This window comes from Dendropsophus ebraccatus, chromosome 12 (assembly GCF_027789765.1).
Source record: "Dendropsophus ebraccatus isolate aDenEbr1 chromosome 12, aDenEbr1.pat, whole genome shotgun sequence".
Taxonomy (NCBI): Eukaryota; Metazoa; Chordata; class Amphibia; order Anura; family Hylidae; genus Dendropsophus; species Dendropsophus ebraccatus.
This window is the reverse complement of record NC_091465.1, coordinates 972,224-990,829: the sequence shown is the minus strand read 5'-3', so window position 1 is coordinate 990,829 and position 18,606 is coordinate 972,224. Positions and strand designations below refer to the sequence as shown.

The following is an 18,606-nucleotide window of genomic DNA, read 5'->3' as shown; positions in this document are numbered from 1 at the left end:
TACAGTACTAACCACCCTCATATATACTAGAGGTACAGTACTAACCCACCACCCTCATATATACTAGAGGTACAGTACTAACCCACCTCATATATACTAGCTGTACAGTACTAACCACCCTCATATATACTAGAGGTACAGTACTAACCACCCTCATATATACTAGAGGTACAGTACTAACCCACCTCATATATACTAGAGGTACAGTACTAACCCACCACCATCATATATACTAGAGGTACAGTACTAACCCACCACCCTCATATATACTAGAGGTACAGTACTAACCACCCTCATATATACTAGAGGTACAGTACTAACCCACCTCATATATACTAGTGGCTTCAGGGCGTCCTTGTTTGAAATATATTTGGTTGTTGTCTTCTTCTCTTTCTTGGTGGGTGAGTCGGGGCTCTCATCTATCATTTCTTACTCTGTTACTACATGACCCGGACTCTGCCACTTCCTCTGCTCTGTTACTACATGACCCGGACTCTGCCACTTCCTCTGCTCTGTTACTACATGACCCGGACTCTGCCACTTCCTCTGCTCTGTTACTACATGACCCGGACTCTGCCACTTCCTCTGCTCTGTTACTATATGACCCGGACTCTGCCACTTCCTCTGCTCTGTTACTATATGACCCGGACTCTGCCACTTCCTCTGCTGTGGCCACTACAGGGCAGATGTTTGCCCGGCGGCTCCTGTTTCTGAGCTCCTGACGCCAGTCATATTTGACCAGATTGGCGGCACGGCCATAGAGATGTCACGTTCCGTAATGTCCCCGAAGTCGTTGTTGTTGTTGTAGAGCTGTAATGGCAGAATCCTGCTACTCTTGACGTTGGTGAAGATGTATATAAGAATTTAGTTCACACTCACAGCTGTTCACACCCCTCACGGCGGTTCACACTCATCACGGTTCACACTCCTTCACGTTTCACACTCCTCACGGCGGTTCACACCCCTCACGGCGGTTCACACTCATCACGGCTCACACTCCTTCACGTTTCACACCCCTCACGGCGGTTCACACCCCTCACGGCGGTTCACACTCATTACGGCTCACACTCCTTCACGTTTCACACTCCTCACGGCGGTTCACACTCATCACGGTTCACACTCCTTCACGTTTCACACTCCTCACGGCGGTTCACACTCATTACGGTTCACACTCCTTCACGTTTCACACTCCTCACGGCGGTTCACACTCATCACGGCTCACACTCCTTCACGTTTCACACCCCTCACGGCGGTTCACACCCCTCACGGCGGTTCACACTCATTACGGCTCACACTCCTTCACGTTTCACACTCCTCACGGCGGTTCACACTCCTCACGGCGGTTCACACTCATCACGGTTCACACTCCTTCACGTTTCACACTCCTCACGGCGGTTCACACTCATTACGGTTCACACTCCTTCACGTTTCACACTCCTCACGGCGGTTCACACTCATTACGGTTCACACCTGTCACAGCGGTTCACACCCCTCACGGCGGTTCACACTCCTCACGGCGGTTCACACCCCTCACGGCGGTTCACACTCATCACGGCGGTTCACACTCATCACGGCTCACACTCCTCACGGCGGTTCACACTCCTTCACGTTTCACACCCCTCACGGCGGTTCACACCCCTCACGGCGGTTCACACTCCTTCACGTTTCACACTCCTCACGGCGGTTCACACTCCTCACGGCTCACACTCCTTCACGTTTCACACTCCTCACGGCGGTTCACACTCATCACGGCGGTTCACACTCCTTCACGTTTCACACTCCTCACGGCGGTTCATACCCCTCACGGCGGTTCACACTCATCACGGTTCACACTCCTTCACGTTTCACACCCCTCACGGCGGTTCACACCCCTCACGGCTGTTCACACTCATCACGGTTCACACTCCTTCACGTTTCACACTCATTACGGTTCACACTCCTCACGGCGGTTCACACCCCTCACGGCGGTTCACACTCATCACGGCTCACACTCCTTCACGTTTCACACCCCTCACGGCGGTTCACACTCCTTCACGTTTCACACTCCTCACGGCGGTTCACACTCATCACGGCTCACACTCCTTCACGTTTCACACTCCTCAGGGCGGTTCACACTCCTCACGGCGGTTCACACCCCTCACGGCGGTTCACACTCCTCACGGCTCACACTCCTTCACGTTTCACACCCCTCACGGCGGTTCACACTCATCACGGTTCACACTCCTTCACGTTTCACACTCCTCACGGCGGTTCACACTCCTCACGGCGGTTCACACTCATCACGGCGGTTCACACTCCTTCACGTTTCACACTCCTCACGGCGGTTCACACCCCTCACGGCGGTTCACACTCATCATGGTTCACACTCCTTCACGTTTCACACCCCTCACGGCGGTTCACACTCATCACGGCTCACACTCCTTCACGTTTCACACCCCTCACGGCGGTTCACACTCATCACGGTTCACACTCCTTCACGTTTCACACTCCTCACGGCGGTTCACACTCATCACGGTTCACACTCCTTCACGTTTCACACTCCTCACGGCGGTTCACACCCCTCACGGCGGTTCACACCCCTCACGGCGGTTCACACTCATCACGGCTCACACTCCTTCACGTTTCACACCCCTCACGGCGGTTCACACTCCTTCACGTTTCACACTCCTCACGGCGGTTCACACTCATCACGGCCCACACTCCTTCACGTTTCACACTCCTCACGGCGGTTCACACTCCTCACGGCGGTTCACACTCATCACGGTTCACACTCCTTCACGTTTCACACTCCTCACGGCGGTTCACACCCCTCACGGCGGTTCACACTCCTCACGGCTCACACTCCTTCACGTTTCACACCCCTCACGGCGGTTCACACTCATCACGGTTCACACTCCTTCACGTTTCACACTCCTTCACGTTTCACACTCCTCACGGCGGTTCACACTCCTCACGGCGGTTCACACTCCTCACGGCGGTTCACACTCCTCACGGCGGTTCACACTCATCACGGCGGTTCACACTCCTTCACGTTTCACACTCCTCACGGCGGTTCACACCCCTCACGGCGGTTCACACTCATCACGGTTCACACTCCTTCACGGTTCACACCCCTCACGGCGGTTCACACCCCTCACGGCGGTTCACACTCATCACGGCTCACACTCCTTCACGTTTCACACCCCTCACGGCGGTTCACACCCCTTACGGCGGTTCACACTCATCACGGTTCACACTCCTTCACGTTTCACACTCCTCACGGCGGTTCACACTCATTACGGTTCACACTCCTTCACGTTTCACACTCCTCACGGCGGTTCACACTCATTACGGTTCACACTCCTTCACGTTTCACACTCCTCACGGTGGTTCACACTCATTACGGTTCACACTCCTTCACGTTTCACACTCCTCACGGCGGTTCACACCCCTCACGGCGGTTCACACCCCTCACGGCGGTTCACACTCCTCACGGCGGTTCACACTCCTCACGGCGGTTCACACTCCTTCACGTTTCACACTCCTCACAGCGGTTCACACCCCTCACGGCGGTTAACACTCCTCACGGCTCACACTCCTTCACGTTTCACACCCCTCACGGCGGTTCACACTCCTCACGGCGGTTCACACTCCTCACGGCGGTTCACACCCCTCACGGCGGTTCACACTCATCACGGCGGTTCACACTCCTCACAGCGGTTCACACCCCTCACGGCGGTTCACACTCATCACGGTTCACACTCCTTCACGTTTCAAACCCCTCACGGCGGTTCACACCCCTCACGGCGGTTCACACTCATCACGGTTCACACTTCTTCACGTTTCACACTCCTCACGGCGGTTCACACTCATTACGGTTCACACTCCTTCACGTTTCACACCCCTCACGGCGGTTCACACCCCTCACGGCGGTTCACACTCCTTACGGCGGTTCACACCCCTCACGGCGGTTCACACTCATCACGGTTCACACTCCTTCACGTTTCACACTCCTTCACGTTTCACACTCCTTCACGTTTCACACTCCTCACGGCGGTTCACACTCCTCACGGCGGTTCACACTCCTTCACGTTTCACACCCCTCACGGCGGTTCACACTCCTTCACGTTTCACACTCCTCACGGCGGTTCACACTCATCACGGCGGTTCACAGTCCTTCACGTTTCACACTCCTCACGGCGGTTCACACTCATCACGGTTCACACTCCTTCACGTTTCACACCCCTCACGGCGGTTCACACCCCTCACGGCGGTTCACACTCCTTACGGCGGTTCACACCCCTCACGGCGGTTCACACTCATCACGGTTCACACTCCTTCACGTTTCACACTCCTTCACGTTTCACACTCCTTCACGTTTCACACTCCTCACGGCGGTTCACACTCCTCACGGCGGTTCACACTCCTTCACGTTTCACACCCCTCACGGCGGTTCACACTCCTTCACGTTTCACACTCCTCACGTCGGTTCACACTCATCACGGCGGTTCACAGTCCTTCACGTTTCACACTCCTCACGGCGGTTCACACTCATCACGGTTCACACTCCTTCACGTTTCACACTCCTCACAGCGGTTCACACCCCTCACGGCGGTTCACACTCCTCACGTCTCACACTCCTTAACGTTTCACACCCCTCACGGCGGTTCACACTCCTCACGGCGGTTCACACTCCTCACGGCGGTTCACACCCCTCACGGCGGTTCACACTCCTTCACGTTTCACACCCCTCACGGCGGTTCACACTCCTTCACGTTTCACACTCCTCACGGCGGTTCACACTCATCACGGCGGTTCACACTCCTTCACGTTTCACACTCCTCACGGCGGTTCACACTCATCACGGTTCACACTCCTTCACGTTTCACACCCCTCACGGCGGTTCACACCCCTCACGGCGGTTCACACTCCTCACGGCTCACACTCCTTCACGTTTCACACCCCTCACGGCGGTTCACACTCATCACGGCGGTTCACACCCCTCACGGCGGTTCACACTCATCACGGTTCACACTCCTTCACGTTTCACACTCCTCACGGCGGTTCACACTCATTACGGTTCACACTCCTTCACGTTTCACACCCCTCACGGCGGTTCACACCCCTCACGGCGGTTCACACCCCTCACGGCGGTTCACACCCCTCACGGCGGTTCACACTCCTCACGGCGGTTCACACCCCTCACGGCGGTTCACACCCCTCACGGCGGTTCACACCCCTCACGGCGGTTCACACTCCTTCACGTTTCACACTCCTTCACGTTTCACACTCATCACGGCGGTTCACACCCCTCACGGCGGTTCACACCCCTCACGGCGGTTCACACCCCTCACGGCGGTTCACACTCATCACGGTTCACACTCCTTCACGTTTCACACTCCTCACGGCGGTTCACACCCCTCACGGCGGTTCACACTCATCACGGTTCACACTCCTTCACGTTTCACACCCCTCACGGCGGTTCACACTCATCACGGCGGTTCACACTCATCACGGCTCACACTCCTTCACGTTTCACACCCCTCACGGCGGTTCACACCCCTCACGGCGGTTCACACTCATCACGGTTCACACTCCTTCACGTTTCACACTCCTCACGGCGGTTCACACTCATTACGGTTCACACTCCTTCACGTTTCACACTCCTCACGGCGGTTCACACTCATTACGGTTCACACTCCTTCACGTTTCAGACTCCTCACGGCGGTTCACACCCCTCACGGCGGTTCACACCCCTCACGGCGGTTCACACCCCTCACGGCGGTTCACACTCATCACGGCTCACACTCCTTCACGTTTCACACTCCTCACGGCGGTTCACACCCCTCACGGCGGTTCACACTCATCACGGCGGTTCACACTCCTTCACGTTTCACACTCCTCACGGCGGTTCACACCCCTCATGGCGGTTCACACTCATCACGGCTCAAACTCCTTCACGTTTCACACTCCTCACGGCGTTTCACACTCATTACGGCTCAAACTCCTTCACGTTTCACACTCCTTCACGTTTCACACTCCTCACAGCGGTTCACACTCCTCATGGCTCACACTTCTCATGGTTGATGCTCTTGCTTTTCACGTCCTGCTTTCTTCTTTCTTTTGCAGTTGAAATGAAGACTCCAAAGCGCAGGCAGCCATTTATACCCTTTGCTCTCAGGAATCACACCGGCTGTACGCTCTGGTTTGCCACTTTAACAACAACCCCCACCAGGTGAGTTCTGGTGTGGCCATATTGTCAGTGTAAGGACGCTCTGTGATGACAGCTCTGCAGGAGAAGGCGCTGCTTACCTGGGTGGTAGTGAGGGCTGAGAGTGCACCCACCTGACTTTACTTTGCTTGTTACTTTGCGGCAGGGCGGCCCTGTCACACAGCGGGAGCCCTGAGGTGGTCACTGACGGGGATAGAAATTTCTTGGACGAAGCCCATAATGTCAGTCAGTGGAGAGAAGTGCCTCCGGGAGAGGAGATACCATTTGATTTTGGGACAAGAGAAAAGCTGAGACACAGGTAGGTTCTCCGTAAGAGTCGCCTCAGACATGACTCATTGTCGGAACACAGGTTGTTATCGGCCAATTGAATTCTTGTATAGATTGTCACCAACAAGAGCAGATAGCACAGTGTCTAGGTCCCTCCTGGTGTCACGTGGGAGCAGTCTACACAGTGTGTACATGTTCATAAATCAGTACTACAGGGTAATATACAGTGCTTCACAGTTTATAATACAGAAAGTTTCATATTATCCACTTATCAGGCTCCTTTCCTTCTCACCTGATTACATACACCCAGACCACTGGTTAATGCTACTGCCCATAGAGGTTTGATGAGAAGAGGGAAGTTACTGCAAACAGAGGCAGAGACACATACAGATACTGCTGTAGTGGTTTTTAATCTGTTTAGAGCTGGATTCACATCTTGTACTGCTCTATAATGCCCTCCATGCTGCTGCTGCTGCTTCTTGTAGTGTTCTGTAATCTCTCCCCATAGCTTGATTCACAGCTTGTACTGCTCTATAATGCCCTCCATGCTGCTGCTGCTTCTTGTAGTGTTCTGTAATCTCTCCCCAGAGCCGGATTTATAGCTTGTACTGCTCTATAATGCCCTCCATGCTGCTGCTGCTTCTTGTAGTGTTCTGTAATCTCTCCCCATAGCTTGATTCACAGCTTGTACTGCTCTATAATGCCCTCCATGCTGCTGCTGCTGCTTCTTGTAGTGTTCTGTAATCTCTCCCCAGAGCCGGATTTATAGCTTGTACTGCTCTATAATGCCCTCCATGCTGCTGCTGCTTCTTGTAGTGTTCTGTAATCTCTCCCCATAGCTTGATTCACAGCTTGTACTGCTCTATAATGCCCTTCATGCTGATTATGTTTTGCTAACTCTTAGGCAAAAGGTTCAGATACGTATTTAAAGAAGGCCAATTAAGATACAAGGCAATTATATTAAACAAATTAATTTAAAAAATCTATAGAAGGATTATATACAGATGACATATCAGACATACAATAACCAGGTCTTAGTATGAGATTGCGGACACTTTTGCATAGATATGAATACAAAGGTTAAAGGATAACTCTGGCTAAAAGTATTTTTGATATGTTATTAGTTATGGAAAGTTAGACAAATTTCTAATGTACATTAATTATTGGAAATGCACATATAGGGCTATTTCCCTTAATTTAGTAGATCATGGCGTGTTGAAATTCTCTCAAAATTGGTGACATTACGAATCAGGTGTAATTCCTATGTCCTATGGGACAATGCACAGACTAATGCTACAGCAATGATATGAGGTTCTCTTGTTTAGATGATACCAGGCTCTGTACTATATTCTGTATACTATATATTAGATGATAATTGGCCCTGTACTATATTCTGTATACTATATATTAGATGATAATAGGCCCTGTACTATATTCTGTATACTATATATCCTGTATACTATATATTAGATGATAATAGGCCCTGTACTATATTCTGTATACTATATATTCTGTATACTATATATTAGATGATAATAGGCTCTGTACTATATTCTGTATACTATATATTCTGTATACTATATATTAGATGATAATTGGCCCTGTACTATATTCTGTATACTATATATTAGATGATAATAGGCCCTGTACTATATTCTGTATACTATATATTAGATGATACTAGGCCCTGTACTATATTCTGTATACTATATACTATATATTAGATGATACTAGGCCCTGTACTATATTCTGTATACTATATATTAGATGATAATAGGCCCTGTACTATATTCTGTATACTATATATTAGATGATACTAGGCCCTGTACTATATTCTGTATACTATATATTATATATTAGATGATACTAGGCCCTGTACTATATTCTGTATACTATATACTATATATTAGATGATACTAGGCCCTGTACTATATTCTGTATACTATATATTATATATTACATGATACTAGGCCCTGTACTATATTCTGTATACTATATACTATATATTAGATGATACTATGCGCTATACTATATTCTGTATACTATATACTATGTATTAGATGATACTAGGCCCTGTACTATATTCTGTATACTATATACTATATATTAGATGATACTAGGCCCTGTACTATATTCTGTATACTATATACTATATATTAGATGATACTAGGCCCTGTACTATATTCTGTATACTATATATTATATATTAGATGATACTAGGCCCTGTACTATATTCTGTATACTATATACTATATATTAGATGATACTAGGCCCTGTACTATATTCTGTATACTATATATTAGATGATACTAGGCCCTGTACTATATTCTGTATACTATATATTAGATGATACTAGGCCCTGTACTATATTCTGTATGCTATATACTATATATTAGATGATACTAGGCTCTGTACTATATTCTGTATACTATATACTATATATTAGATGATACTAGGCCCTGTAGTATATTCTGTATACTATATACTATATATTAGATGATACTAGGCCCTGTACTATATTCTGTATACTATATACTATATATTAGATGATACTAGGCCCTGTACTATATTCTGTATACTATATATTATATATTAGATGATACTAGGCCCTGTACTATATTCTGTATACTATATACTATATATTAGATGATACTAGGCCCTGTACTACATTCTGTATACTATATACTATATATTAGATGATACTAGGCCCTGTACTATATCCTGTATACTATATACTATATATTAGATGATACTAGGCCCTGTACTATATTCTGTATACTATATACTATATATTAGATGATACTAGGCCCTGTACTATATTCTGTATACTATATATTATATATTAGATGATACTAGGCTCTGTACTATATTCTGTATGCTATATACTATATATTAGATGATACTAGGCCCTGTACTATATCCTGTATACTATATACTATATATTAGATGATACTAGGCCCTGTACTATATTCTGTATACTATATATTATATATTAGATGATAATAGGCCCTGTACTATATTCTGTATACTATATATTCTGTATACTATATATTATATATTAGATGATACTAGGCCCTGTACTATATTCTGTATACTATATATTAGATGATACTAGGCCCTGTACTATATTCTGTATACTATATACTATATATTAGATGATACTAGGCCCTGTACTATATTCTATATACTATATATTAGATGATAATAGGCCCTGTACTATATTCTGTATACTATATATTAGATGATACTAGGCCCTGTACTATATTCTGTATACTATATATTATATATTAGATGATACTAGGCTCTGTACTATATTCTGTATGCTATATACTATATATTAGATGATACTAGGCCCTGTACTATATTCTGTATACTATATACTATATATTAGATGATACTAGGCCCTGTACTATATTCTGTATACTATATATTATATATTAGATGATACTAGGCTCTGTACTATATTCTGTATGCTATATACTATATATTAGATGATACTAGGCTCTGTACTATATTCTGTATACTATATACTATATATTAGATGATACTAGGCCCTGTACTATATTCTGTATACTATATATTAGATGATACTAGGCCCTGTACTATATTCTGTATACTATATATTAGATGATACTAGGCCCTGTACTATATTCTGTATACTATATACTATATATTAGATGATACTAGGCCCTGTACTATATTCTGTATGCTATATACTATATATTAGATGATACTAGGCCCTGTACTATATTCTGTATGCTATATACTATATATTAGATGATACTAGGCCCTGTACTATATTCTGTATACTATATATTACATATGAGATACTAGGCCCTGTACTATATACTATATTCTGTATACTATATATTAGATGATACTAGGCCCTGTACTATATTCTGTATACTATATATTATATATTACATGATACTAGGCCCTGTACTATATTCTGTATACTATGTACTATATATTAGATGATACTAGGCCCTGTACTATATTCTGTATACTATATATTATATATAAGATGATAATAGACCCTGTACTATATTCTGTATACTATATATTAGATGATACTAGGCCCTGTACTATATTCTGTATACTATATATTATGTATTAGATGATACTAGGCCCTGTACTATATACTTTATTCTGTATACTATATATTCTGTATACTATATATTATATATTAGATGATAATAGGCCCTGTACTATATTCTGTATACTATATATTCTGTATACTATATATTATATATTAGATGATACTAGGCCCTATACTATATTCTGTATACTATATATTAGATGATACTAGGCCCTGTACTATATTCTGTATACTATATATTCTGTATACTATATATTATATATTAGATGATACTAGGCCCTATACTATATTCTGTATACTATATATTAGATGATACTAGGCCCTGTACTATATTCTGTATACTATATACTATATATTAGATGATACTAGGCCCTGTACTATTTTCTGTATACTATATATTAGATGATACTAGGCCCTGTACTATATTCTGTATGCTATATACTATATATTAGATGATACTAGGCCCTGTACTATATTCTGTATGCTATATACTATATATTAGATGATACTAGGCCCTGTACTATATTCTGTATACTATATATTATATATTAGATGATACTAGGCCCTGTACTATATTCTGTATGCTATATACTATATATTAGATGATACTAGGCTCTGTACTATATTCTGTATACTATATACTATATATTAGATGATACTAGGCCCTGTACTATATTCTGTATACTATATATTATATATAAGATGATAATAGACCCTGTACTATATTCTGTATACTATATATTATGTATTAGATGATACTAGGCCCTGTACTATATTCTGTATACTATATATTATATATTAGATGATACTAGGCCCTGTACTATATTCTGTATACTATATATTAGATGATACTAGGCCCTGTACTATATTCTGTATACTATATATTATGTATTAGATGATACTAGGCCCTGTACTATATTCTGTATACTATATATTATATATTAGATGATACTAGGCCCTGTACTATATTCTGTATACTATATATTATGTATTAGATGATACTAGGCCCTGTACTATATTCTGTATACTATATACTATATATTAGATGATACTAGGCCCTGTACTATATTCTGTATACTATCTATATCATAAAAATCAAAGTCTGTCTGTCTGTCTGTCTGTCCTTCTGTCTGTCTGTCCTTCTGTCTGTCTGTCTGTCTGTCCTTGTGTCTGTCTGTCTGTCTGTCTGTCCTTCTGTCTGTCTGTCTGTCTGTCCTTCTGTCTGTCTGTCCTCTATAGACTTCCAAACGCCTGAACCGTTTGACCCCAAATTTGGCCCACAGATACATTGGGTACCCGGGAAGGTTATTGCGAAGGTCCCGTCCCCGCCAGATGTACAGGAGGGGAGGGGGAGGGGAAAGAGAGGCGCCCCATAGAGATGAATGGGAAAATCTCCTCACTGCACACACAGGTGATATAATTAGCTGCAGCAGACACGGATGTTGGAGCCTTAGCAACCAATAGGATTACTGCTTTCATTTTCACAGGGAGCAATGGTTGCTAGGGAAGCTGCCTCACAACATCCACAGTAATAACTGGTAGACCCCCTACTCCATCTATACAGTACATGTATACAGGACCCCCTACTCCATCTATACTGTACAGGTATACAGGACCCCCTACTCCATCTATACAGTACATGTATACAGGGCCCCCTACTCCATCTATACAGTACAGGTATACAGGACCCCCTACTCCAACTATACAGTACATGTATATACAGGACCCCCTACTCCATCTATACAGTACATGTATATACAGGACCCCCTACTCCATCTATACAGTACATGTATATACAGGACCCCCTACTCCATCTATACAGTACATGTATATACAGGACCCCCTACCCCATCTATACAGTACATGTATATACAGGACCCCCTACTCCATCTATACAGTACATGTATATACAGGACCCCCTACTCCATCTATACAGTACATGTATATACAGGACCCCCTACTCCATCTATACAGTACATGTATATACAGGACCCCCTACTCCATCCATACAGTACATGTATATACAGGACCCCCTACTCCATCCATACAGTACATGTATATACAGGGCACAACAGGTATACCAAACTGTGACTGGATAACACTGCTACACCAGACCTGACCAATACCGCCATACTGTGCTGGATAACACTGTCATACCAGACCTGACCAATACCGCCATACTGTGACTGGATAACACTGCCATACCAGACCTGACCAATACCGACAAACTGTGACTGGGTAACACCGCCACACCAGTCCTGACCAATACCACCATACTGTGACTGGATAACACCATCATATCAGACCTGACCAATACTGCCATACTGTGACTGGATAACACCGCTATACCAGACCTGACCAATACCACCATACCGTGACTGGATAACACCCCCATACCAGACATGACCAATACCAACACACTGTGACTGAATAACACTGCCATACGGGTAAATACAACCCTGCAGGTATACAGGATACTACAGGTATACAGGACCCCAAAACTATACACTACAAGTGCACGGGACCTCCACAAAACTATATACTACAGGTATACAGGACCCCAAAACTATATACTACAGGTATACAGGACCTCCACCAACTATATACTTCAGGTATACAGGACCTCCACCAACTATATACTACAGGTATACAGGACCCCAAACTATACACTACAGGTATACAGGACCCCAAAACTATACACTACAGGTATACAGGAACTCCACCAACTATATACTACAGGTATATAGGACCCCAAACTATACACTACAGGTATACAGGACCTCAAAACCATACACTACAGGTATACAGGATCTACACCAACTCTATAATACAGGTATACAGCACCTTCACCAACTCTATACTACAAGTATACAGGACCCCAAATATACTACAGGTATACAGGAACTCCACCAGCTATATACTACAGGTATATAGGACCCCAAACTATACACTACAGGTATACAGGACCTCCACCAACTCTATACTATAGTTATACAGGACCCTCAAACTATTTACTACAGGTATACAGGACCCCCGAACTATATACTACAGGTATACAAGACCTCCACCAATTATACACTACAGGTATCCAGGACCCTCAAACTATAAACTACAGGTATACAAGACCTCCACCAACTATACATTACAGGTATACAGCACCAACTATATACTACAGGTATACAGGACCCCCAAACTATACAGTACAGGTATACAGGACCTTCACCAACTGTACACTGCAGGTATACAGGACCTCCCTCAACTATACACTATAGGTATACAGCCCCCCCCCCCCAACTATGCACTACAGATATGCGAGACCCCTAAAAACTATACATTGTGGGTATACAGAACCCCTCCAACTATGCACTACAGGTATACACTAATTCCACTGATTAACTTAGATGAAACAATACCTTTAGCTTGGCCTCCTGGGCACCTTAGAACAAATCTAATTAACACACTGACACTTTATACCCGGGCAGCGCCGGGTACATTTTCTAGTATATTATATATTAGATGATACTAGGCCCTTTACTACATTCTGTATACTATATATTATATATTAGATGATACTAGGCCCTGTACTACATAATGTATACTATATATTATATATTAGGTGATACTAGGCCCTGTACTATATTCTGTATATTATATATTAGGTGATACTAGGCCCTGTACTATATTCTGTATATTATGTATTAGATGATACTAGGCCCTGTACTATATTCTGTATACTATATATTATATATTAGATGATACTAGGCCCTGTACTATATTCTGTATATTATATATTAGATGATACTAGGCCCTGTACTATATTCTGTATACTATATATTATATATTAGATGATACTAGGCCCTGTACTATATTCTGTATACTATATACTATATATTAGATGATACTAGGCCCTGTACTATATTCTGTATACTATATATTATATATTAGTTGATACTAGGCCCTGTACTATATTCTGTATACTATATACTATGTATTAGATGATACTAGGCCCTGTACTATATTCTGTATACTATATATTATATATTAGATGATACTAGGCCCTGTAGTATATTCTGTATACTATATACTATATATTACATGATACTAGGCCCTGTACTATATTCTGTATATTATATATTACATATGAGATGATACTAGGCCCTGTACTATATTCTGTATACTATATATTAGATGATACTAGGCCCTGTACTATATTCTGTATACTATATACTATATATTAGATGATACTAGGCCCTGTACTATATTCTGTATACTATATATTATATATTAGTTGATATTAGGCCCTGTACTATATTCTGTATACTATATACTATATATTAGATGATACTAGGCTCTGTACTATATACTATATTCTGTATATTATATATTAGATAATACTAGGCCTTGTACTATAGTCTGTTGTATCACTGAGATTGGTCAAACATCTGTTTGTTCTGCAAACTATCTCCATTGAATCAGTAAAAGCCTTCAAATTTGTTTGATGACCTAGAAGTCTCATGTATACAGTCATGTGAGTCATCCATCAGTGAAGGACCTTTTAAGATGTGAAATGGAGACTGACACACAAAATGGTGTCCAATAAACTTGAAATAGCCCCCATTTAGTCCTAGCGTTACAGCTTTTCAGTGTTCTGTTATTTCTCCCCAGAGCTTTATTCACAGCTTGTACTGCTCTATAATGCCCTCCATGCTGCTTCTTCTTGTAGTGTTCTGTAATCTCTCAGCATAGCTGGATTCACAGCGTGTACTCCTCTATAATGCCCTCCGTGCTGCTGCTTCCCAGTGTTCAGTAATCTCTCTGCATAGCTGGATTCCGATCTTGTACTGCTCTATAATGCCCTCTATGCTGCTGCTTCTTGTAGCATTCTGTAATCTCTCCCCATAGCTGGATTCACAGCGTGTACTGTTCTATAATGCCCTCCATGCTGCTGCTTCTTTTAGTGTTCTGTAATCTCTCCCCATAGCTGGATTCACAGCGTGTACTGTTCTATAATGCCCTCCATGCTGCTGCTTCTTTTAGTGTTCTGTAATCTCTCCCCATAGCTGGGTTCACAGCTTTTACTGCTCTATAATGCCCTCCATGCTGCTGCTTCTCAGTGTTCAGTAATCTCTCCCCAGAGCTGGGTTCACAGCTTGTACTGCTCTATAATGCCCTCCATGCTGCTGCTGCTGCTTCTCAGTGTTCAGTAATCTCTCCCCAGAGCTGGGTTCACAGCTTGTACTGCTCTATAATGCCCTCCATGCTTCTGCTGCTTCTCAGTGTTCAGTAATCTCTCCCCAGAGCTGGGTTCACAGCTTGTACTGCTCTATACCATTTTGTATCAATTGTACAAGACATTTTTGTTTCCAGTGATAAGTGAGTTATCCTATATGTTTGTTGTAAATTGAATAGAAAAGCTTTTTATTCCCATAAACGTTGCTTTTGTGTCAGCACGGTATTAATGCACCTAATGAATCCGGCAGTGTCCAGTATTTATGGGAGATTTCACAATGGTCTCATTCTTGATGGGCCCCCAAGGCGGTTTTACATAGTATCCTTGCTTTATTTGCTTTTGGGATGGCCGGGAGCCTCAGGCGCTCCATCCACGGCAGGACCGCCCTCAGCCGACAGACTTCTCTCTGAGGAAGAACAATAAAAGGCGAGAGCTGCAAGGTGCTGAGGCTACCACCACACATTAGCATGGGGCACATTGAACAAGGTCCCTGTGTTGCACTGGTCTGCCGGAGGTCCCTGTGCTGCACTGGTCTGCCGGAGGTCCCTGTGCTGCACTGGTCTGCCGGAGGTCCCTACCACCCCTCAGTGGTTGCGTCTAGTAGGATGCAAAGCGTTCTACAGATACCAGGGAAGACGCTGCCCAGCACCTGCCTTGGCATGGTCTCTTGACTGAGCCAGGCCGGCTCTGCGCACAGTGCTCGGCACATATATTACTGGGAGGCCTGGGGGTATACAAGGTGCAGGACCCTCTCTGCTCCTTTCACATTCATCAGTGATAACACACATCCCATCAGCACAAGGTTATTAACCCAGCCAGTGACCCCTGATATATAGGATATAGGAGACTCCAAGTGAGTCTGCAGTGCTATACGGCCCCATAGTGGCCATTGTGCAGAGTGCAGGATAATCCACTGTACAGCCTTTTCTATCACATCTTGTGTAACACCAAGGTTTATAGGATAGACTCTGATTACAACAGCCAACCCAGTTATTTCTCCTAGGCGGCAAACGCAGGGAGAAAGAGCTGCTATTACCTTAGATATCAAACCGCATTCTACCAACGAGAACCAGGAACTCTCCAATCTGACCATGACTAAAGGGGGATGGTGACTAAATCCAGAGCAAGATCTGACACTCCTGATAACCAAGACAGGAAGAGAGTTACATGCCTCCACTAAGACTATACTCCATCTATGATCCATCATCCCTGAGCTCTGTCACAAGAGACACCATCTGGAAGTCCATGAAAACAGAGGCTACAAGCAACTCCACACCGATACAACCTGATACCCCAGATGGCTTCACAAATATCCAGACCCTCGGACAAAGCATAAACTACCTCTTAGATCCGCTTCACAGTCTTAATCAGCCCTTTCCAAAGCTCACTAAATGACTTGGGTGATAGTCGCACGTTGAAGACACAATGATCTCCTTTGTGAATGCTTGTCATGGACTTTTACAATGGGAAGAAGAAATGATCAGCACACGCCAACCTAAAGCAATAGACACAGGAGATAGAAGCCTACAAAACAGTGTTACAATTCGAGGAGATACGGAATAACACAAGGAGCCTTGATCCTGACTCTATTGCCAGGAGATGTGCTGGCCAGTTTCACATTCTTCCATGTAAAATATCAACTAATACAAGTCTCCACACAAGAACAACCACTGCCATCTCCTTACTCACAAATCCAGCTATATGCGGACCTATCAGCAGCCACTCTGCAAGCTAGATGGGACCCAACTCCAATCACTAAACTCTTCAGGAAACACAACATTGCCTACCCCTGGGCCTTCCTCACCAAAATACTCATCAACCACAAAGGGACTATCCGCACAATAAAAGATTGGAACGTCGGCTGTGACCTACTGATCTGAAACATCAGCCCACCTCCATGACAGTGTTCAGAGACCAGAATCTTTCCAAAGGGTATCCACCCAGAATGGACTCAAACCAACAGAGACTGACTAAGAGTGATCTCTTCTGTATGTGAGCAATACCGTAACACCATGCTTAGGGCTCACCTGTCCTAACTTTCCTGTTACCCCTGAATAAAGGGGCGCCGCCAAACTTGGCAGCCGGGTGTTTGGATAAATCCAACAAATTGGCTTGATGGGTTAGGTGTTATAGATAGCTGTAGAACAGAAGTCCCATATCCAAAGGGTAATACTGTAGAAGATCTTACAAACTCGCATGCTATTTCTCAAGCAATCTCCCTAACACAAAAACAGCCGTAAATATCACCTCACACCTTCCTCACCATCAAGAAATTTCTTACTACAACATAAAACTGTCCAAAACAAGTTCTCACAATAACCATGAAAGCAGATATAACCAGAAGACCATAAACTAGATTGGAAAAAAGCAAGGTCAATTACTTAGGAATCAACCGGTGTTCACCCACCAATAACCTATACAACGCCAACGTCCCACCATTACAAGAAGATATCGGCAATCTCATCAGCATCCGCAAATACTCCAAACTCCTCCTATCATGGTTCTGTAGAATCCCGAGTGATCACAAAATGATCATACTACCCAAAATTCTCTGTCTATTCAGAACCATCCCTATTCCCATACAGAAACATTTCTTCACCACATCCAGCAAATATATATAAACCAGTTCGGATGGGCAGGGGAAAAAAGCCTAGAACAGCCCAGAAAATTATCCTGAACAACAGAAATGTTAGAGGTCTGGGCCTCCGAACCATTACAGACTACTATAAAGCCTGTATACTGGTCCAGCTAGTACATTGATGGAAGAACCCTGCAGACACCACCACCTTCCGTAGAACA

The 18,606-nt window shown here is 44.0% G+C and overlaps 1 protein-coding gene across 2 annotated transcripts in view; it reads left to right on the top strand.

Moving 5' to 3' along the window:
- The window catches only part of VPS13D (vacuolar protein sorting 13 homolog D), a 372,238-nt gene that overhangs the window by 162,770 nt on the left and 190,862 nt on the right, over nt 1-18,606 (top strand). For both annotated transcript variants that reach the window (XM_069948224.1, XM_069948223.1), the window contains 2 exons: nt 6,109-6,214; nt 6,357-6,509. In XM_069948224.1, coding sequence (XP_069804325.1) covers nt 6,109-6,214; nt 6,357-6,509 — 259 coding nt within the window. The remainder of the gene's footprint in view (nt 1-6,108; nt 6,215-6,356; nt 6,510-18,606) is intronic.